Source organism: Poecilia formosa, unplaced genomic scaffold (assembly GCF_000485575.1).
Source record: "Poecilia formosa unplaced genomic scaffold, Poecilia_formosa-5.1.2 Scaffold275, whole genome shotgun sequence".
Classification (NCBI taxonomy): domain Eukaryota; kingdom Metazoa; phylum Chordata; class Actinopteri; order Cyprinodontiformes; family Poeciliidae; genus Poecilia; species Poecilia formosa.
The window spans coordinates 320,913-343,321 of NW_006800214.1; the positions used below are offsets into that span (position 1 = coordinate 320,913).

Sequence of the window (22,409 nt, forward strand, 5' to 3'; positions counted from 1 at the left end):
AAGATTTATACGTTTCTCCACATCTGTATGAGCAAATTGTCCTGATTGCGGCTACGTTGTAGTCTTCCACTATATTAGCAGTAAATCTCTCCGTACATTTGTTCGAGTGCATAATGCAAAGCTGCATTCCTTCAGCTGAATGCCAGGTAATAAGATTTACTCATAAGCAAAGCAGACTCTTACATGCAGCTTCAGCAGCCAGTAGTAAATCATCAGCGTCCTGCTGCCTGTACCATTAAACTCTCCCAGCTTTTGTGTGAGGAGAAAGCCTCTGGCTCCACCCACTGCCGCTGCCTCCGACTGAAATTACTGGAGGAGAAATAGAGATGATTAATATCAGATACGGGAGTGAGAAAGTCAATGCATAAATCAATTCATTCGGTATTTTTAGAGTTGACCATAAATCATGGCCGGGGTGTTGACTTACTGTTTCACTGTCCACATCTGAGTCTCTTCTGGACTCAGAGCTGCAGTGGAAAGGAGAGAAAACACAGCTCTGGTCCTCCTGAGTCTGTGGTTATACAAAGTAACCAGCAGGGGGCAGCAGAAAAAGAAAAACAAATAGGTGGGTTATTGGCGGGGAAGAACGAATTTGAAGACACATTCCAACTTTATGTAATGGAATAAAGTTGCATCGTGCATGTTGGTAAGGTAGAGTCAAACTGGTGATTTTTCTTGCTTTAGTTCGTTCATATGTCAACTCAAATTAGTTTCAGTTACTTTACGAATAAATAGTAAGTTGTACTAAAGGATCAGTTCAGGATTTTTGAAGTCAGGTTCTGATAAAACGGCCTGTATCTGTCTCCTGCTCTACCAAGCTCAGAGGACCCCCAGAGCGCTTCGCACTACATTCAATCATTGACACATATCTTCATTTAGAATAACCCAGAGGCTGAAACTGGAGGCCAGTCTGACAGGGGCAACACTCAAAGCGACCTTTTGTTGTCCTAAAATAACTCCAATGTCAAAAATGTAAAAAAAATCAAGAGCATTTTTTTTGTTTTTAAACTGGTTTACTTTACTGTTCATCGGAATTGCTTCTCCGTTCAAAGTACATTCATTTTCTATCTGAATAATGATCAAGTTATGTGTGGGACAGCGAACACAAAGATAGTTTAAAGATTCATACAGTAACAAACATAAACGTCTTGAGACTGGACTTGTTTTAAAAAGGTAAAGATCCGATTTGGTCTTGAACCGGCTAATCAAAATGAGCACAAAATGAAAACAGTAAATGCATTATTTACTGGAAATAACTCACTTTCAACAGAATCTGACTCAAAAGTTCCTGAACTAACTTCTTAAAAGTAACATAATTTTTTTCTAAATATTTTATACCACTAATTCCATGGACTATGAAGAAATACAAAGTGCAACTTTATCAATCAGATAATTCACAAAAGCAGAAGAAAGGAATCATTCTGGCTTCAGGGCTACAAAACAAAAATATCAAGGGGTCACTAAGAGATGAGTCTAACTACAAATTACCAACTACACATTCACTGGATATTTGTTGCATGAATATACATGGACCACATTTTACTGCTGATGTAGGAAACAAAGAGGCAGCCGTTTTCACATGCATTTCATTTCTCTTCAGCCGTCAGCAAACAAACAATCCATCAAAATTGGTTTTTGTTTTGCATTAAATAATCCCACTGACAAATCTAGCAGCAATCCCTCGTCTCCCAGGCTACTATAGCTACCTAGCTAGCGACTTACGTTGTAACTCGAACTAGAGTTAAGTTTACGACGGCCAAGAACTGGAGAATACACCCAGTATCTTCCATCCGCATACTGATGATTGGACACACAGATGAGCACACGAGGGATGTGAAATGGGTTACACAAGAATACACAGGAAAAAAAAAAAAAAAAGAAGAAGAACATGCAGAATGAATGTGGCAAACAATCAAATCAAAACCAGATGTAGTGAAAAGAACTGAACGAAAAAAAGGAGAACGATGGATGGACTTCATGCTGTGCAGGTTTTTTTTTGTTTTGTTTTTGGTGATATCAGTTAAAAGCAGGTCCTTTTTCAGGCATCAGGCTTTAGAAATAAAGCAGGAAGAGCAGCTCCCATAGCGTGCACACAGAGACCTTCTCACCATCACAACTCTACCACGCTATCCTGACTGGACCACTGCAGAGGATCCAGTAGATCATACAGAAACAGAAAGCAAGTTATCCTCACTGCCTGGTCTCAACTCACTCTTATATGATTGTGACCTTTCAGCTAATTTCGGTTAGCTTTACTTCCCGATCCGTTCTCTGTCTATATGTGACATGAACACAGAAACATTTGGGGTAGGAACTTACAAAGTAAATGTCAGAGACCTGCACCTCCGCTTCCAAGGAGCTGTGGCTGCTGGACACCGAAAGCTGCTTTTGCGAAGTTCGCGGTTCTTCCTGAGGCAACTGGGGGCTCGAAGGGGCTGACGAGGGAGGCGTGGAGGGGAAATGCTGGGAGGAGCTGGCGGACGCCGGGTGGATGGGGGTGAACGCCGAGGCAGGAGCGAGGGTGGAGGCGTTTGGAGACAAACCGGTGAGCTGAACAGATTTTGCTTTAGAGCCAGAGACCGGAGAAGAGAGAATCAGAGACCGAGCGGCTCCTGGAGAGGTGAGCGGCTCGGTGGACGGACGGATGGACGAAGAAAGCGTAGGGGATGACTGGGCAGCACATTGAGCAGAGGAGGATGACGCAAAGGAAGGAGGAAGAGTGGCGGAGGAATATGCAGAGGACGGACATGCAGAGCTGGGGGCGGACGGAGCTGCTGTGCAAGTTTGATGACTGAGCGATTGTTGGCTGGAAGACGGGGTCTCTGCCCTCTGCGTCAGCTCCGTACTCTGCGGGATCTTGCTGTTTGAGAAAACACAAACGAAACAGATGAAGCACAACAAACATAACTGAGTGAGTGATAGCACTTTTGCTGAGGTTCGTACCTCAGCTCCACTTCCACGGTTATAGTGTCCTGACGTTCGCCGTGAACCTCAACCAGCTCTTTTTGTGATCTTTTTTTTTTGACACAAGAAAATAGAAAGTACGATTGAACATTTACAGTTGAGTGGGTCTCGTATCATAACACAACTGCTGGCATGCACGGACAATATCTCTGACCTGACAATGTTTGGTGAATGCATTTGTCTTCTGGGGCGCATGTGTTCTGGAGTATCAAACGGGGTGGTCGGTAAAGAGTTGTTAGATGACAACGTGGTTGCAATAGATGCTGTCGTTGCGTCTTCAAATGACGGAGGGGTGCAGGGTGGCTCTTTACCTGAATGGAGCAAAAGTACAACATTAATAGCATATGAGCGAGACAAAAGAAGTTATTTATTCACATTTCTGTTTGTTTTTTATTCCGACCATTAAAGTTACACACGCAGCTGCACGCTTCTGATTGGAAGCGAAATGTCAGTCTGCTTAATTCAATCAAAATCTTGTTTTAAGAGGGCCAACTGTGTTCTAACAGAACATTTAGGGCAGTGGTTTCTAGTTTGACAGCCTCGCCTACTTTTAGTGACTATGACCAAAAAGCTCAATCTTTGTCTTGTCCGACCATAAAAGTTTTCTGCAGAAGCCATCTGGCTTAAATCGAGCTTCAGGGTGTCGATTCACGATCAAAGCCTTTATGATTGACCAGCACCTTCTTATTTCAGGCTGATGTTAAAATGGGTTCACAGTGGACAATGACATCCAAACATCCAATTTCCTTTCATCTGGATATATCAACTTTGGGATTCAAATGGGTAAAACTTGTATGCAACCGGGTGTTCCGACAGGACAATGATCCCAACATAAATTGCAGAGAAACTTCTGAGTGGAGCTTCATTTTCTGTTTCCCTGGTTTCTACAGCTTCTTGCTTCCTCTCTAATTATATCTTTGGAGACTCCCTTTATATCAGCTAAACAAAAAAAAAAGGAGTAAGCCATTGAGGATGAAAGTAAGAGACATAATGTATTGAGGCAGTTAAAACGCAGTAAAAGAAAAAGGCATTTTAGTGTTATTACTATTACTGCTTCCAGCATAGCGCACCATTCTCTTCCTGTATAGAGAAGCTACGGGCTCCTCTGAGGTTCTCCAAGTTCTCCAGGTTTTCCTGCCTTTCGTCAGTCAGTGAGGGACGCTGTCCGGCCGATCCGCCTCCGGCACTGTACTTGGACCCCGAGAGGGCCCCTCGACCTTTCTTAGACGGAGATGGCCGTAATGCTGGAAGGAAAAATGTGATTTACCTTGAAACCTCGTGCAGAACGCTAGATGTTCATACCAGTAATCAGAATGAAAAATACATGCTGTGAAATGTTCAACTCACAGCAGCTTTTCCTGAAGACAACTGTGCTGCAGAACTTGAAGAACCTCTCCGCATAGAAGCTGGGTCTGTGGACCGACACCGTGTCCTGCGATGCAACGGAAGACAGCAGTGTTCATAATTAAGTCTTGCCCTCCAACAACAATGACAATGGAAAGACTTAGCATAGTTAATTAGCTTGCATAAATAGACAGCTTAATGTGGATTGGTGTACTTAAATAAAGAAAATTAAAAGCAGCCACATGAATGCAACTTACTCCATCGTGGATGAGAGACTTCCAGGAGTGTTCCAGTTTTTTAATCAGCCTGTCAGACAAAACAATTACATTTAATTACAGACTTCATTGACGTGTATTTTAAAGTGTATTTAAAAGAATGGCTCATCATTTGTTCCCTGGCATCTTCTTGCAACATCGCATTGCTATTTAAAGTGAATTGCAAACCTATACCAGTCATATCATTTTGTCATATATCAACCGGAATGATACACAGCTGCGAGTTGGGATTTTTTTTTTTTTTTTTAACAAATAAAATCCTAGAAATGTGCCATGCGTTTGGATGTTACAGAACCTCCTGTTGCTGCAGTTACAGCTGCAAAGTCTTTGGGGTTTGTCTCTTCTAGCTTTGCACATCTAGAGCCTCAATTATTTTGCTAATTCTTCTTTGCAAAATAACTCAGTCAGATTGGATAAAGAGAATCTATGAATATCAAACTTCTGGTCTTTCATCAATTTCTCAACATGATGAAAATCTGGACTTTGACTACGCTTGTCCTGCCACACATAAAGACCTACTAGGTGTCCAGTCAACAGGTTCTTTCAACCTCTTGCAGCTTTATTTCTGACCTGTCTGCTGTGTTCCTAGCTCTTAATAATGCTCTTTCTTTTCATACATTTTCTCTAAAAGCACCCAAAGTTACACTGAATTTTATTTAGGCTTTCAGAGTTATTCATAAGCTTTTATTTTTATTTTTTTACTTTCTTCCATTTTTTGAATATGTCATGCCTCAGTTACTGCCCCTGTTAGTCTCCTTTCTTGAGCATAGTGGTAATTAAAATGCAACAAATAAGCTCATTTTCTACCTGTAGGACTGCAGAATGTCAATAATCCCAATGAACAGCAGGAGGCGCTCTCCTTTACTTCCCATTGCTGGGATTCCTCCCATACTAGATAAGAAAAATAATTTGCCATTAGGTTTAAATGCTGTAGGACGACGGTCAATATTATGAAATAGGGACATACGTGTCATCATGCTCCAGTGCGTCCCTGCATGTGGACCCGCCCTGTATGGACTCCATAGCGGTGGAATAGAGAGCCCTCTGTCCTGCAGGCTTCTTCTCATCGCCGCCTCCTGCTGGTGAGCCCTGGGACTGGTTTTCTTTCTCTGCTAGGGTTTGGTTGTGAACGCCAAGCAGCAAACTGTAATCCATGATCTTAAAACTTTCCAGAACCTACAAAGAAACGAAGTGTGTTTTGAGATGTTCTCTGACAACATAATGAAAATGTTTCAAGGGGATTTAAACAAAATGTTCTTTGTTGCAACACCTGCTTTTATTTTTATTTTTTTTACTTTATCTATTAACCCATAATGTGTTCCCCCTCTTTGCTATCTTTCTCACCAGGCAGTCCCGTTGCAGTGTTTTGACCAAAGCGCTGTACATTTCCTGATCCAAAGTGAGGCCCTCGGGAACGTCACTCAGAAAATCCAGGTCTTTAAACGTGGGCTTGGACTTCTCCCTTTCCTTCTTGGAGGCTTGCCTCTTGTACGTTGAGCCCTTGAGGTCGAACTTGAGGTGCATGCGAACCGAGCGTGGCAATATATTGTTCATCACAATTATTCGAATGTTCTTGCCGCCACACTGGACACAGTAAAGGCCAAAAAACTTGGGCAGCAAAGTGCGGGGATTCTGGTTCAAGTTCTGGTCGACGGGTTGAAAGACAAAGGCAGAGGAAAAGGAAAAAGGAAACAAAGCATATTAGTGGTAAATGGGCTTATGCTCCATTGGGGCTCGCACCTGCCAGACAGCGTGACCTCATCGGGCCACGCCACAAGCCTGCGCGCGCACTTAACTCCTCGCCGAGAACTGAGCATGCCTGTGAGCTTTGACCCATCCCAAAGTCACCTGCTGATGTCACAGCTGACAGAGAGCCAGCATCAGCGGTGGATAAAGAGGATAAACATGACTGGAAGATTCTGTTGCACCGCTCCTCTTGAGTAAGAGGCCATGCACACAAACAGCTCACTATCCCTACTGCTCTCAGAGATTTAGTAGATTTAATTATGTGCTTTGCAAAACTATTTCCCTTGTTAAGATGTCTTCTGTTTTTGCTTGCTTGTCGCACTTGGATGACGAATATCAATGTCAGAGAAAGATAACCAGAGTGAAAGCAAAATGCAGTTGGTGAATTCATGTATTAAGAGGACAAAGTGTGCAAACCAGTCTGGTTCTTTATGAAGGGGTAGATGCCCACCAAATCTACCATTTTCATGGTAAGTTTTCCAGGTACTGCGGCAGTAACGCAGCCCCTGACTATCACTCTACCATGCTCAACTGGAGCCGTCATGTTTTTTTTGTTTTTTTTTTCTGAAATGCTGCATTAGTTTTACTGCGGATGTAATAGGACGCACACCTCCCGAAAAATTCACCTTTTGTCTCTCAATGATTTTTTTTTTTCCTAGAAGTCTTGGGGATCATCAAAATATGTTTTGCCAAATGATTAGCCATCAAAAAATGTGGCTAATCAGTTAATTTATAAATAAACTGGGTAGGGGAGGTTATATAGTTATTTTCCCCCTTAATAAACTAATTAATAGTGTTAAAACCCATTTTTGCATTTACTCAGATATATTCTTTCTCACGTTAAAAAAAAAATGTTCCTAATGTGAATCATACAAATTAAATATTGGAAGGCCTACTAAGAATACATTTTTTCAAAAATCCTATCTTCTTACCATGTAATATCCAGGGAGTAATTTCTGCAGAAACTCTGCCTCCTTGTGCAGGACGGTTTTGATGATAAACTCGTCATCACTGGTCACATAGAAAATGGAGCCGCTCGCTCCCGGATTGCTCAACTCAATCAGCGGCTCGTTACACAGCGAGTACTAGATGGAGAGACGGAGGACAAACAGATTAAAATTGGGCCTGCCAAGTCTGCTGCTCAGACTCATCGTCTGAAAGTAATAATACAGACACAGACTAATATTTGTTTTTTTTTTGTTTTTTGTTTTTATACATATTGAATTTTATGACAAGCCTGGCAATTAATTTGTTGGAGGTGATGATAAGTGTACTTCAATAAAACTTAGTAAATAAATAAAACACTACTAATCATTTATGTAACATAATCAGGGCTTGCGGGAGGTTTTGTGTTTGGAATGGTCAAACCACATTAGCAAACATATATATATGCTGAAAAACAACCTGCATTTACTCTGAATTTCTTACTATACACGGACTGTTTGGTAACGAGAATGCGACTTGAGCTCAGGGTAATGTCACATGTAGTTTGCCAAATTAATTCAAACATTTCAAACATGAGACGATACTCCTGCTCAATGGGCACAGTAACAACAAGAAGACAAACAAATTACAGTATGTGGGCCATCTGCTGTCACAACTTGGAATTTAAAAAGGAAAGCTTTTCTCTTCTAATCCCCATCTGGCACCGACCAGCTGCTTAAACGTGTTGTTGTCACTGTGGGGCCACAGGTGCGCCGTGACATGCATGATCCTCATAGGCTTGTGCAATAAGGGCACAAGCGATGAGGCTCGTTTTCATGGCAAGTTTGCATGCAAATGTGGATTCTGAAAGGTAAACCATCTGCTACAAAAAATATATTATGATTTTTAATCTTTTTTATTATTATTATTTTTTTGCAGCTTAATATTTTTGTGCTACTAATGAGTAGGGTTTTTTTTTATATATATATTTTTTGGCCATTTACCTCAACAGAATGACAAATACAGTGCGAGTGTATTCCGTCAATACATAGTCTTGGAACTTGTCCCCTTCAGCTTTTTCTTTCTGCAGCCTGAACTGTTTTTCCCAACAGATGTTCCCACCTGAGCTGTGCATCTTAGCAGCTCCTCCAGAGCTGTCATTGACGTCATGGCTGCTGTTCTTGTTAATGCTCTCTTTATGCAGCCTGTAAGTTTAGAAGCATAACCTTGGTAGGTATATACAGCTACTTGTCGCACTATTTCAATCTGCAGATATTTGATTGCAGATTGCAGGTGTTCAAAGCTTTGAATGTTGTTTTAAAATCCAGTCTAATTATCCAAGCTGGTTTTGGTGTTGCTGTTTGTTCACTAACAAACCTCTAAAGCCTTCATAGAACAAATGGATTTATGCTGAAACTAAATTAGGCCATTTACATAATTTGGATGTATTTAAGTAGAGAGGCTGGAATAAAAGTGCACCCTTTTTTACTTAGAAAAAAATTTCAAAATCCTTCTCATAAAATCCTGATCAATTATGTTGAACGTTTAGATTATTCCATTAAAAAAAAAATGAAATAAGGAGTATGAATTATCCCAGAATGGACTGTAATACTGCTTCACATCACTTTGTGCAGCAAATACATGTAAATGTAAGCCAGAGTATAATATGGATTATGGATGGAAAAGACCTCACCAGGTAGTCATCTGGCCGGATCCCAAACAGCTCCCTGAAGTAGCGGAAGGCCACGGGGGCGTAGGTTTTGAACCTGAAGTCTGGGTAGTGATGGGCTGGAGTGAGGTTGCTGCCTTCACTGTAAGGGACCAGTAAATTTAATATTAATAAAAATTACAATAAGCACCGATAAATGTGACGCCAATCTTCACCCACCTGGGGAAGAAGATGCTTTCCACCACGTAGAAATCCTGCATGAGGACATCTCTCTCAGGCTTGGAGCTGAGGTTGCCAACGGTATATCCGATCCCCAGCTGGATTGCCCCTTTCAAGGCAGAAGAGGTGGTCTGAAGAAGGAGAGCACAGAGAGCGAAGGTGAAAAGTAGCGAAGAAAAGAAGCAAGAGGGCCAAGACGGTTTTAAGCAAACAAAATAAAAGTTCACTTTTTTATATGTAGTCTCTCCGTGGGCATCTACTCTCCTGTGGCCGATCTTCTTCTCACGACTTGGTTCTGTTCCAAACAGGGAAGGCATCTAAAACCAAACACAGAGTGAGCAAAGCCACTGTGATTGTGACAAAAGGTAGCACAAACGACTTCTAATCCCCCAAAAGGTTGAGTTGAATTATGAAAGAATGTAAAACAGGAGCTAGAATAAGCCCTGAGGACAGATGAGACGGTCAGGTGTATCATGTGAAGTAGCCTCTCACCTCTGTTATTTGAGCCTTCTGGGTTGAATCTGTAGACACAGGGGAAAGAAGGATCAAGAGGTGCCTACATCAATGCATTATTAAATATTATTTGTTATTTATCGAGGTGCAGCAGCTCTAAATTCAAGCTTATGGTGTTGGTGGAAATCATCCAGGCGAATTAAATAAGCACAAAGCAGAACAAGAGGCTTCCCAGGCTGGACAAACATTTCACACCACAAGGGATATTCACTGACAGATACATACAACAAAAACTCTTAAGAATACCTTAACTTCAAAGAGGGCTAACTTAACATCTTTTGTTACCCTTGCTCCAGGTGAATTGGTGATTTAACTCACCAGGAGAAGAGTTTACCACCTTACAAGTTGCACGTTTTTTGAAGATCCAGGCAAAAAAAAAAAAAAAGAGAGAGAGTGAGAGGAAAAACTAGAGAAAAATTAAGCCGAAAGAAAAAATCTCTTCTCAGCCTCGACGTCTTCTGTTTTCTATTTCTGGATCAGTAAGATTTGTAGATTTGTGCAGGCAAGGTAAAAACTCTATTGGATTGACTTCCTGCCTAATCTGAGAGCAGTCATTGGCTGGGTGCTGCAGATCACATCAGCAACCAATCACAATCAAGGATTAAAAAAAGAATTTCCACCAGACAAGAGGGACCAATCTAGATGCTGCCTGTGTGTATGTGGGACCATTAGACAGGAACAGGAAGTTAGTCAAAAAGACAGCACATTGTACATCAGAGTACTGTATGTTTTATGTGTTGTTTTTTTTTTAATGGTGTGCGAGGTTATAAGGAGGAGGAGATGAAGGTTGCTAATGGAGCTGAGTTGATGAATCTTTAAGCCGTGAGAAATGAACACAGTAGAGACTGTAGCAGATGGTGCTGCCACTACTGGAGGCAATGTGCAATAAATGATACGATGAAAGAAATAACTTTTTTTTGCTTGGGTTAGCGAGTGCAAATACATTTATTATATCATTATACAAATCAAATATTGGCAAAAAAAAAATGTTTAACTGAGATGCAACTTATTTATGTGGTCTGAATCAGATCAAGGAATCTGTCAATGGGGCAACTATAGGCCTAAACGGGTTCAAATCTGGTCTTGAAGGAACTGTTGCAAAGCGTATCAATGAAAGACGGTAACAATAAATCCCATTTTAAATTGCCGTAAGCCATGTAAGGAACACAGCAAACGCTAGAGGCAGGTAGGCCGGGCAGATAAGAAGATGGATGCAGATAAATAGAGGAGAATCCAGGAAGTAACCTGATTATGGCTCCAAAAGACTCGGGTGAATGTTTACTTTCCCGAGGAGGTACAATGGTTTGGAGAAAATAATATTCGAGTGAGAGAATAGTCCAAAATCCAAACCTTCAAAAGGTTTGTTAGTGGTAATCAAACAATGTCGTTGTTGGTTGGATCCTGGCTTTGGGAGATTACTAAAAAGTATGATGCTGTGACCTCAAATCTATTTTTATGATATTCTTTGGAAATATCCTAAATTTGAAAAAAAAAAAAAAAATTAAAATTAAATTAAATAATGAAATACCCTCATTAACATTGTCTCATATGCACTGTTTCTATTATGTGAAAAACAATTTTGACCAGGAAAGTATCTACTAAATCTCACAGTGATCCAACATGTGTTTTTATGCATTTGGCAGACACTTTTAAACAAAGTGACTTACAACTGAGTAACTCACAATAAAGTCGAAATCAAAGCTAACAATAACCTGACTATTAAAAGGTAGTAGTCAGGTTCTATCAGAGAAATTAGAAGTGACAGCCTAGAAATGTAGTGCAGAGATAGAGGGGAGTAAATGGTAAGTGCCAGGATACGGATATTCTCTGAAAAACTGGTCTTCGGTCGTTCCTTGAACAAAACTCAGTTCTTCAGGAGCGTCTCAAACCTAGCCTAGGATATTACCATGTACTCTTAGACCCCATGTATCCTGTTGTGGCAACAGACAATATATAGCAGAGGATTAACAACAACTGTTAAGATGAACAGATTTGTTGGCAAAACATAAAAAGATCATTAAAATGACTAAATAATTCAAATTTCAAAGGAAAACTCCAACTAATATACCGACTTTGCGTACACAATTAGAAATCAAAGCTGGACAAGTTGCATAAAACTATTTGAGAGTCTAAAATAGTTTTATGACTTTAAACCCAATGAGGCGAATCATAGTCCTTCATTTGATGGATTTGCGTGGTTTCTGCAGCCTTGCCGCAAAGCGCGTCTTTCCCCTCCCTCCCCCCCCCACCAGAGTGCCCACACCTGTAACCTGCAGATTAATGCTGGAACAGTGAGCGTAGGACATGCACACAAACATTCTCGGTGGGATTAGGGTCAGAGCAGAATAAATGTGTCAGTGAGCAACAAACAGCGTTCCAGCTGAGCATGATGGCCCGCCAGTTGTACTCTCAGTTTCAAAGTTTATGCACTGAAACAAAAACAAATAGAGACATCTCAAAATGATGACAGAGTAATAACATATTTTGGGAGCTTTCAAGTGTGTCTTGGGGGCCTGTGTGTGTGCGTGCGTGTGTGTGTCATAGTTAAGAGGATTAAATCTGCCTCTTATCAGCTGAGAAAATGGCGGGTCTGTAGCTATGACAGTAATGTAACACTGAACATAGGTGGATTTCGATTCCCTTGTTCTCTGGAGGTGACTATTAACGTGTTTTATCAAATTATCAACTGAAGCATCATGGGCACAGATGAAACAATAAATGTATGTCTGTACATTCACATCTGCAAGAAACGCAAGTATGATTTATGTTAGAATCTTAAATCAGTAAAGGCATCCTTCAGATTGACATATGAGATAAGAATTGCAATGACAGCAGCAGAACACGTTGCGTGTCATAGAAATAAACAGCTTCTGTTTCTAATAAGAGTTTATCGATGTTTCCATCGGCAGAATGGTTCCATATTCAAATATCTATGACTTCTTCCTCACAACAGCCGTGTGTACACACACACACACACACACGCACACACAGGACACGGCGTGCATGGAGCTACTGACAACTGCTGCTGCAGATACATCTATATAGCTATCAAGTCAAGCCATTTATTTGATCGAATGATGCTTTTTAAAGTGTTGCACTTCTTTAAGCTGCTTATTTCACATCTACAAAACAAAAAAACAAACAAAAAATAAAAGAACTCTGCTAAAATGCTCCTATGAGATTTTGACATCGCACTGAACACATTTAGGCTACGACACCTACCGGTGTCCCCAAAGTCAAGTTCCAGACTGGATCCGGCGGCCGCTTCCTCTGTCGGGCTTCCATCACTCCCGATTCCCGCAGCCGCTGGGTCCATGTCCCGCACACGGCTCCTTGTGACGATGCGCAACCCTTGTCTGCCTCAGACGGAATGAGGTGCAGCGATACTCGCCGCTAAACGGCCGGACATCTCATCTTACTCTGCGTTTCCCGGTTCAGCTGCAGACGACGGCATCACTCTCCGGTCAATGTGCTTTTGTCGCTGGATGTTTTTTGTTTGTTTGTTTTTTACGGCGACGCCGTCACCCTCAGAGCCAGCGGTGCTGATCATCTCCGCCGCTGTTGTGCGTCATCCTCTTCACGCAGCGGCTGCATCGGGCTGGATGAACTAAATGTGCAGTCGACTGCACGTTTTTCATTACGCATTCGGAGGCAATACAATGTTTTGAATAAAAACTAAAGGTTTGTGCAGTGAGGTTGCATCCGAGGCGAACAGAGGCCTAAAATGTTTCGAGCCTCTGACTACAAGTGTAGCCCATTTGTCAGCGAACAAGTAGTAAATGCTTCAAAACAGATCAGGCTCCAAATCTTCAAATTGACATTGATTTGAAACTCCAGCAAACCACGTTCCGGGTTATTATTTAGAGATGGAGCGAATATAAATCTTCCCAAGAGATGTCGGCAGCCAACGGAAATTTCTCCCAGCTCACCAAGACGTTAAAAACAAAAACATTTCGATAAATTTAAAAAAAATATTTCAACTTGACCAGAAATGACGATGCAAAAACTACATTTTAAATGGTGAAACTTTGTTTCAAAATTTAATTTCAAGAAATTTGTTGGCTATAGTTTCAGTTGGAATTTTTTCCTAATCAGTTTACACATCTTTCATCCCCAACTTTAAACAAATGTTTTGGTTTATGCAAATAATCTCTTCATTGTAGATCAAGTTTCAGTCAAAACTGAACAGAAAGCACAGTTGCATTATTTTCAAAACTTTGTGCTGCAGCTTGAATGAGTTTCTTTTTTCAGTAGCAGAAACTTGTTTGTTGAAACTTTTGAATATTTACAAGGTGATCTATTAAACAGTTATGTTAATCTCCCTTACATTTGAAGCCCCCCCATAATATAGGAAAGTTTAAGAAAAGAAAAAAAAAAACATCTTTCAGACAAATAAAATTCAATTTGAAATCCCTCCAAAAACTATGGATCATGTTTAAAAGCAGAATCCAGAGAACAGCTATGGGAAGCATGGTTTGGTCAGTGGAAATTCTGAATGCCAGAAGTCTATTTCTCAAATGAAATATTTAGAAAAACCTATGAATAGGCAAAAAAAAAAAAAAAAAAAAGATCTAACATGTTATCAAATATAATTTGAGACACTTTTGATTTTAAGGATTGGTATTGTACAAAAAACCTGTCAGATGCAATTGTTTAATTTCTGCTGCAAGACAAAATTCACATATATGTAAATAAATTAACATAACACCAAAAGAATGTTCAAGACAGCATTTTATTTTATTTTTTTCATTTTGTTCCATAAGTTACCAGTGTATGTTACAATAATAAGCTTTTTGACAAGTGCAAGGTAAACTAGCTCTGCATAAAGCAAAGTTATTTGTGGCATTTGTTCTTATAAGCAAACTCATTACCAAACAAATAAACTGGGATGGTATTTGGACTAAAAAGAAAAAAAAAAGGAATGGCTGTTTATAGTGAAATCCATGATGCAAACCCTCTATATTGGCTAACAACTGTCCTCTCAAGTGGTCTTTACAAGGTTTGCAGTGAGCGGTTTCTGGAAATAAGTTGCACGCTGGGGGTCATCAGGCCCTGCCTACCCCGAGGTTGGGTTTACAGACAGGTCCGTCACTGGTCCAGATACACACGCGCAAATACCCTGAAGTTCACGTGAGAGGTCAGGCAGTAGAGGAACGCAAAGAGGTGCTACATATATCTGGGCAGGTCTTTTTCCACCACCTGCACAGAGAAACGAGTTTGAGTTTCAAAGAAACGCGTTTATTGCTTCTAAGGTTTTGAGGGTCGAGATTTGACAAAGTACAAGACCATGGGCTCCAGCATCATGTGAATGATGCCGTGTACAGAAATATGTAAACACAGCTGCAATGGATTACCTCTGGATCGTCAGTTGGACCGTATCTCTTCACCACCTCCCCATCCTTGTTTATCAGGAACTGCAGAGCAAAAGAAAAAGTCAAAGTTAACACACTTTTGAAGACAGTTGTGAACAAAAAAAAGCTATTTCCAATTTACCTTTGTGAAGTTCCACTTGATGTTACTGTTGGTAGAAGAAATGCATATAAATTACAACCAAACCTTAATAGTTATGCATAGGGAGTGTTTTTTTTTTTAAATAGTATTTTAAAAGTATAGCTTTAGGATGACTGCAAAAATGCCAGTTTACTTCTGAATTTAAAGAAAGCTTTTAAAAGCAGAGGTAAAAGTAGGAGGGCCCTGCAAAAACTTTCACATTTCAAATGTCAGGGTCAAGCAGATGGAGATAATGTGGTAGTTGTAATGGTTCATTAGATCAGAAAGAGGGGCAACGCAAAATGGCCATGTGAAACTTTTAATACCTTGTATTCTGATAAAAACTGAATTCATTCATACAGCACACATTTAAAATTAAAACCCCCTTTTGTGTTTCACATCATATTTAAGACCTTCTGTTACTTGGACACACATGATTTATAATAGCTACAACTCGTCAGAGGTTGTTTAACTCTGGTTTGCGTAATTCAATCGTCTGTTACAAGAGCGATTTAGCAGAGATGCATTGCCTTGAAGAATAGGTTAAAGGAAAAAAGTGACATAATCACAGGTAAAGTAGTGGCTTGAACCTGCTTTTAGACTGCGACCACAAAGAAAACAAACAAAAAAAGCAGAAAACTGACTTACTTTCCAAGCAATCCCTTTCCTTTGGGCTGTGCCTTCATCCATTTCCAAAGAGGGTGTGCATTGTCACCGTTTACCTCAATTTTACTAAAGAGATCAAACTCTGCATTGTAACCTTTAGCAAACTCCTTAATCTCGGCTTCTGTCCCCGGTTCCTAAGTTACAAAGAAAATAAAAAAAAAATTATATATATATATAAAAAGCATAAAACTATCTAGAAAAATGGCACCAACATCAGTTTTATGATGCATTACCTGTCCTCCAAACTGGTTACATGGGAAGCCCAGGATGCGTAAACCTTGCTCAGCGTACGTAGCGTGCATTTTCGTAAGCTGAGTGTAGTTTACCTTCGTCTTTCCTCACTTGGAGGCCACATTTACAATGATGCAAACGTGGCCCCTGGCAGAAAAATAAGAAAAGGCAAAAGTGTTGGGAAATGCATCACTGCAGGTATAATTGGACATTGCTGGCTGCTTCAAACCCAAATAGTCACAGTTCCTGAATAAAGTAAAGAGTTATTTTTTCCCCCTTAACTACATAGGGAAAAAAAGCAGTTTGAAAACAGTCATCACAACTAAAACAAGGACATTCATTGGTAGGAGCATCACGATATGATAACCCTGGGTAAAAAACACGTCATCCAGTAGCTCCACAATCATCTTAAACTAAGATAATATGGACTGCTGTTATTAAAGAACAGGCAAGCAATAACTATTCATGTTGCTTTTGATTTTTAGCTTGTATGTTTTAGTCATACATGGACATGAGCAAAACTAAAGAATAAATACTGGCTAAATTTATTAGATGTTCAAATAAATATGCTCATTATGCATGAAATTATCCGTCTACTCACGTTCACAAGCTTTACAGGGTAAAACAACAAGCCGATATCAGCGGGTTAATCAGTTACGGTATCTGCAAGTTTGGTGAGCACTTAGTTACTTAATCGATGATGCCTGCAGGTTGGCAACTTTAGCTCCAACTATCAGTAACAGTGAAGGGTGGGTTCCATGCAGCGATTGTTTTATTTGAGTAATAAATTATCTCAGGACGGACATATTTCTCTTCCATGTAAATGAAGGAAATCGAAGGAGTCGCATTTTAACTAGTTAAGTTAAACAAGGTGAGACTGTGGAACAGGGTCATGTTGCTCTGTGCACTTTTTTTAAAAATAGGTCATAAGAAGGTAGGATAGTATGAGATGAAATGCTAACACTTTGATATACATTTATAGCTCAATATAACTTAAAAACAACTCTCAAATTTCACTTTGAAATAAAGGGAAGCATTTTTAAGCAATATAAAATTGCTTAAAAATTTTAAGTATGATAAAGTGTACATACAAAGACTATAATTTGTTTGCCAATTTATTCCCCTTTAGTGTCAACATGGTATATTGGTAAACTTTTTGCCAAAAAAGTTTTAGTTTACCTGAGGACAAGTTTTTCCGAAAATCCACCAAAAAGTGGATTTGTGCATATGCACTTTAAAAAAAAAAAAAAAAAAAAAAATCAATTTACATGTCCAAATAGACTGCATACAGTCCAAGTTACTTCAGAAATTGGAACTTAAAAGGTACAGACGAGCTTCCAAATGGAGTAAATATATTTTACCTGTATTTTTCCAGAGACACCTCATTCCCGTCGATGTCTGTGGCAGAGAACTCGTAGATAGACTTGGCGGTTTTCCAATTATCCACCTGGGCACACTGAAATATTAAGAGATATTGCACATGTGAATGAACATGATTATGCAATAACCGAATAGAAGGGTTGGATCTTACTCCTGCCCTTTAGCATGGACTAAAGGGCAAGATTAAGTAAGAAGATGAATCATATTTTCTCGCGAGTTCACCAGTTCTCATTTTGTGCGCACTATGGCCCATTTGTATCATCCGCACGCCCTATCCCACAAATGTGTACAGAGCAAGACATTTCCGAGAAGGGGGTGAAGAAAAGCGATTTAACCGAAAATCTCCAGTGGCTCGTAATCTTATTTAATAACAAAGAGGAAAATAACAGGATTAGGCACAAACGGAAGAGCTTTGTTTTTATGGATTAAAGCAGGTACAACGGAATATTTAAGCTCTCTACAAATCAACGAAACATAGTCGCGCTGCCGTAATACGAAAACCTTAAATGAAATGGCTCACTGGAAAACGTATTTCATACTGGAGGAATGTCCAAAATATTCTAACTCAGAACTTGCAATACGCCCAATTTATAACAGAGCGTGCTTTGTCGTTGCTGCAGCTTCAAGCTAACGATAACAAACGTAACAACATCGGACTCATTTGAGTGCTGCACCGCACCAAAAAACAGAAAAGCCCTGAATGTGACCTACATGTGGTCTAACGGTTAAAGGTTATAGTGTCACTTCGTACCGAAAGTAAAAGACTCAGGATAAGTACTTAATACAGAATTGTATACTTACCATAGCTCTGACTAGACCCCTGCTCCCCACTACACCTAGCAAAACTGTCGGTCTCAGCCACATAATGGCCACTCTTATCACATGACGTCATAGTCTCCTCCCATTAATAATTCTCTTAGCTCCGCCCACGTTATCACTGCAAACACTGGCTCTAACCAACATATTACTAAAATGGCTTTAAAAAAAATAAAAATCAGGATTCTGCAAATTAAATATTTTCATAGTATATTACAATTGTTCCTTTCATACAGTCTAGATTCCCTGAAAAGGTGAAATTACATTTCAAAGAGATATACTTTTGATTGTTTTGAGTGTGATGGCATTTTACTTTTAATGCTGCTTCACGTTGATCATAAGCTTTAGTAATAGAGCCCTTATCAAAAGTGCATTGTATGTGTTAGTAAACACACTTAAGACAAGTGTGTAAGATAATGGGAGGGAAAGCTAATATTCCCTAAGTCAGTGGTTCCCAAAGATTTTCTTCTGAGCCCCTCTATGGATTACACAAAAATCCCCTCACCCCCACCAAAAATATATATATAAAGTGGGCATACATATCGTTCAACCAGACATAAACCTATACATGTATTTTGTTTTCAAACTCCACTGAAATTTATTTCACACTTCAGGTTGCAACAAAACAAACTACAAACCATCTTTACATTGAAACACTTTTGTGTAACTGTTTTTTTTTTTAGTTCTATACTATAGAAGAGTATTCTTTGCTGTCAGTGTTATTTCAAACATATTTCTTTTTTTTATTTGTAACAATATTCAACTTTGCTGTCAAAGCCTCTGTGCAAAATGGGGTTAAAACATGACCAGCTTCCTGAGAGGTTCATTCATTGCAACCCCCTCTTTTTCTTAAAACTTGCACAGGAAAAAACTTGAACAAATTTTAAATCAGTTTTACAATAAAAATATGTAACAATAAAATTTTATTTACAACTTGTTAAACCAATGGTAAAACACTCCTTTCAGGCTCTTGGTGCCGGCAAACCCCAAAGTTAACTCCAATCTATTTATGAAATTTGGTAGCCCATTTATCACATATAATTTGACCTGAAATAGGGCTTTTCTCCTTCTCCCCCTGAAGATATGATTAAATTATCAATTTGAAGCCAATTTGGAATCCATTTGCTCAAATTATTATAAAATTTGAGCAAATTATTTTATAATTTGAGCAAATTATGAGATAGTTTGCTCAAAAATTAAAATATTTCGAGGTGTTTCACAAGTTTTCCAAATCAGCTATCTAGAATTCAAAATAAACTATGAGATGTTTTGGATTTAAAGTTTTATCAGTAATATTTTATCTTTGTAATATCCCCCTATGCTTTCTTATGTTAAAAGGAAACAAAAACAAACCTAACTCAGAGCTGTAAAATCAAGAAATAGGATACCATCAACCCATCCTTCACTTCGTGGGGAATTTCATATTCCCCACAAAGTTAGATGCCCAGTGTAATCAATTTATTCCAGATAAGAACATACTACCAAAAGTTCATTAGCCACCTTGAGCCAAGAATCTTAATTTACATCAATTTGAAGAATATGCTCCTCAAACCCATTAAAAATATCAGACTTATTTCCAAAATATCCCATTTAAATCCACCCCAATTCCAAGTATATCCAATTAACACAAATCGCAAGTCTGCTAAAGACCACAATTTCTCAATTTACATTAATGTTAAATCCCTCATTTAAGTGATATTTATGACCAGTCAAGACTTCGTGTCATAATAATTAATAACATTTGCAGTGTGCTCCAAACAAATCTGCCTCATTTCTTATCCCCATTTTAGAAAGATAACCTGAAAATTAAGAAAAAAAAATACCAAATTTTAATGTCCAATTTTCATTATACCAAGTAACTTTGAAGCCATTATCAACTAAGCAAAATATCTAAAATTTCAACACAGCAGATGTCACCTTGTTTGTTTTCAATTTTACCTGTAAAATCTTAAGTAGTACAGAAATAATATAGTTAGGTTTGAAATGTTATATTTATATTCTAATTAAAAGTAGTATATCTGAGCTAAAGGTCAAATAAATAAAAAAACCCAATTCATAAATTACGGATTGAAAACAGAGGACATAATGGGTTGTTGCACAACCAAATAACTACTTCTACACAAGAAAGTTGTATAACCACAAACCAAACAATAATAGTGAAAACATTTCACAAACTCTCTTGTCGTTGTAGTTTGATCACCCGCTGCTGGTTCCCAAGAAAAATGACAGACATAAAAATAGAGGACTTCATGTTTCAACATGTAAACAAGCCGTACTACATCATGTGGAATATGACAACATAAATACTCCTCCTGTTCAACAACGGGCGAGTAGTCATTGCATAAACAGCAGTGGATGTTGATATGAAGAAGAAGCTTGGGAAATGTACCCTCACAACTTCCACTGAAAAAACAAGTCTGTAAATAGCAGGTAGGTTCAGTCATGTTCTCCACATACCTTCAGCTAAAACCTGAAACTGGAAAACGCCCAGGAGTGAGTGGATGCACCAAAGAAGTACACTAAGGTCAAACCGTGCAATCAGCCCACACCCACAAAAAAATAAAAATTAAAAATATATATATTTGAACATTACATGTTTGGCTAAACAGACCAGATTCAGCTCATGTTCAAATTCAGAATAACAAAAAAAAATAAATAAATAACAAAAACAGCTGAGACTTGGCCATAGAGAATAGCTTCATGTTTTCTAACAACCAAACACAGCACATCAACACAAACTCTGCACAATAGCTGTCAAAGACAGCAGTAGGGGAGGAAAGATGGTTTGGACTTGCCTTTTTTTGTTTTGATGACAATGCTCTCAAGGATATCATGAAATCTACAACAGAGTGACTGAAAAGAAGAATCTGAATTAAAGTCAGCTCAGTAATAACACTCAGAGGACATTATGCTTGTTATGCTAACTTCAGTTAAGCATATTGTATTTTTATGAACATATCACAAACATTTAGACATCAAGGGAAATATGTAAAACAAAAGAAATATCCAATGATGACAAAAATAGACAAGTATTTGTATGAAATACAAACATATACGCTGGGCTTTAAGATGGTATATCAGCAGAATGAATAAATGTCTACAAACATAATTCTGTAATGTTTAAGCGTCTAACAACAGAGGTTGTAAGTCCATTAAACAACCTGTAGATTGATTTTCATATTCATACCTTGTGATCTTTTTGACATTTGGTTGGGATCTTTTTCGTGGGATCAACAAAAAAGTCCTGCGTCATTGTGAAGCAGAAGGAAATGATCCGTGCTTGGCTTTCAAATCTGTTTCAAACCAACATCTGAAAACCGTATGAATTTTCATCAATTCTAAATCAAATTCAATGCAACCCATTTTACTGAGAAGTCATCTTATTACTAAATAGAGTCCAACTCTCTAGTAATTACAAGTACACATCAAGTATATGAAACGGTTTAATTACTTTTAATTTTCCAATTGAGACCGTCATGCAAAATTTTATGCGGCTGAAAAATATTTTTCTTGTCATCATCAAATTTGCAGTTACCAACCTCCTCCAAAAGAGGGCATGATAGCACTGCTTTAAAGAAGAAGGTGGCGAACGCGTTTAAATTAATTATGTTTATAGCAAAAGTAAAGCTAGAAGAAAAAGAGTTTGGAAATTCAAGAATGAGATTTTAAGACTGCAGTGACATTTTGTAGATACAAAACCAATCGTTCTCCCTAAAGTGTCAGCATAAATAAAACAATTTGAAGTCTTACAGTTTGAGTGAATTCCAAATTTGTACACAGAGTTCTTTTCACTGTTTTGTTGTTGCTGTTGTCGTATTGATCCAGGCAGCGACTTACTCCCTTTTTCCCTTGCTAAAAAAAAAAAAAAAATACTGGTTACACTAGTTTGACATCAGCCAAGAGCTGCAATTAAATCTGGCATTAAAGCAGGCACTTTGCCTTTGTTTTATTAGATCTATTCCCAACTGAGACTGGATAATGTAATAGGGGCAAAATGCACACAAAGAAATCAGCTGTAAATGTAAACATGTATTGGATGAAACAAAAGTATTCACAAGTATTTGTCTCCGACCAGTCTGCTGTGCTACTCAGCGTTCACAATGCAAACCTCCGAGGCCTTCACAAAACACATGGACTCATTTAGAGGTATGAGAGTAGTAGGGGCTGAATGC

The 22,409-nt window shown here is 38.8% G+C and overlaps 2 protein-coding genes across 6 annotated transcripts; both read right to left on the reverse strand.

Annotated features, from left to right (window-relative positions):
- On the reverse strand, positions 1-13,432 carry LOC103151221 (phosphatidylinositol 4-phosphate 5-kinase type-1 gamma-like). 5 transcript variants are annotated; one of them, XM_007571149.2, is made up of 18 exons: positions 12,877-13,432; positions 9,634-9,662; positions 9,369-9,458; positions 9,142-9,272; positions 8,947-9,064; positions 7,262-7,414; positions 5,928-6,227; positions 5,551-5,759; positions 5,391-5,474; positions 4,566-4,614; positions 4,312-4,396; positions 4,035-4,208; positions 3,119-3,275; positions 2,944-3,012; positions 2,320-2,860; positions 1,723-1,797; positions 428-511; positions 1-309 (listed from the first exon to the last, which is right to left on the reverse strand). In XM_007571149.2, exons 1-18 carry the CDS (start codon positions 12,968-12,970, stop codon positions 307-309), a joined length of 2,445 nt encoding a protein of 814 aa, XP_007571211.1. In that variant the 5' UTR covers positions 12,971-13,432; the 3' UTR covers positions 1-306. The 5 variants fall into 5 exon arrangements, with proteins under 5 accessions (XP_007571211.1, XP_007571215.1, XP_016536762.1 ...); XM_007571153.2 differs by lacking the exon at positions 12,877-13,432 and adding an exon at positions 9,973-11,194; XM_016681276.1 differs by lacking the exon at positions 9,634-9,662 and having other exon boundaries at positions 9,369-9,436.
- Positions 13,433-14,367: 935 nt separating this feature from the next.
- LOC103151222 (phospholipid hydroperoxide glutathione peroxidase, mitochondrial-like) lies at positions 14,368-18,323 on the reverse strand. The gene is made up of 7 exons (XM_007571154.2): positions 18,223-18,323; positions 17,403-17,497; positions 16,044-16,188; positions 15,793-15,944; positions 15,148-15,172; positions 15,009-15,068; positions 14,368-14,853 (listed from the first exon to the last, which is right to left on the reverse strand). The coding sequence occupies exons 1-7, from the start codon at positions 18,283-18,285 to the stop codon at positions 14,821-14,823; spliced, it is 573 nt and encodes a 190-aa protein (XP_007571216.2). The 5' UTR covers positions 18,286-18,323; the 3' UTR covers positions 14,368-14,820.
- Positions 18,324-22,409: the final 4,086 nt, after the last annotated feature.

Excerpts from the sequence above, each read along its gene's own strand:
- LOC103151221 (XM_007571149.2), bottom strand. The coding sequence starts at position 12,970 with ATGGACCCAGCGGCTGCGGGAATCGGGAGTGATGGAAGCCCGACAGAG. Across the intron at positions 9,459-9,633 it reads AGAAGGCTCAAATAACAGAG|ATGCCTTCCCTGTTTGGAAC; the intron begins GTGAGAGGCTAC and ends GTTTGGTTTTAG. Across the intron at positions 7,415-8,946 it reads TCCGGCCAGATGACTACCTG|TACTCGCTGTGTAACGAGCC; the intron begins GTGAGGTCTTTT and ends CTCTCCATCTAG.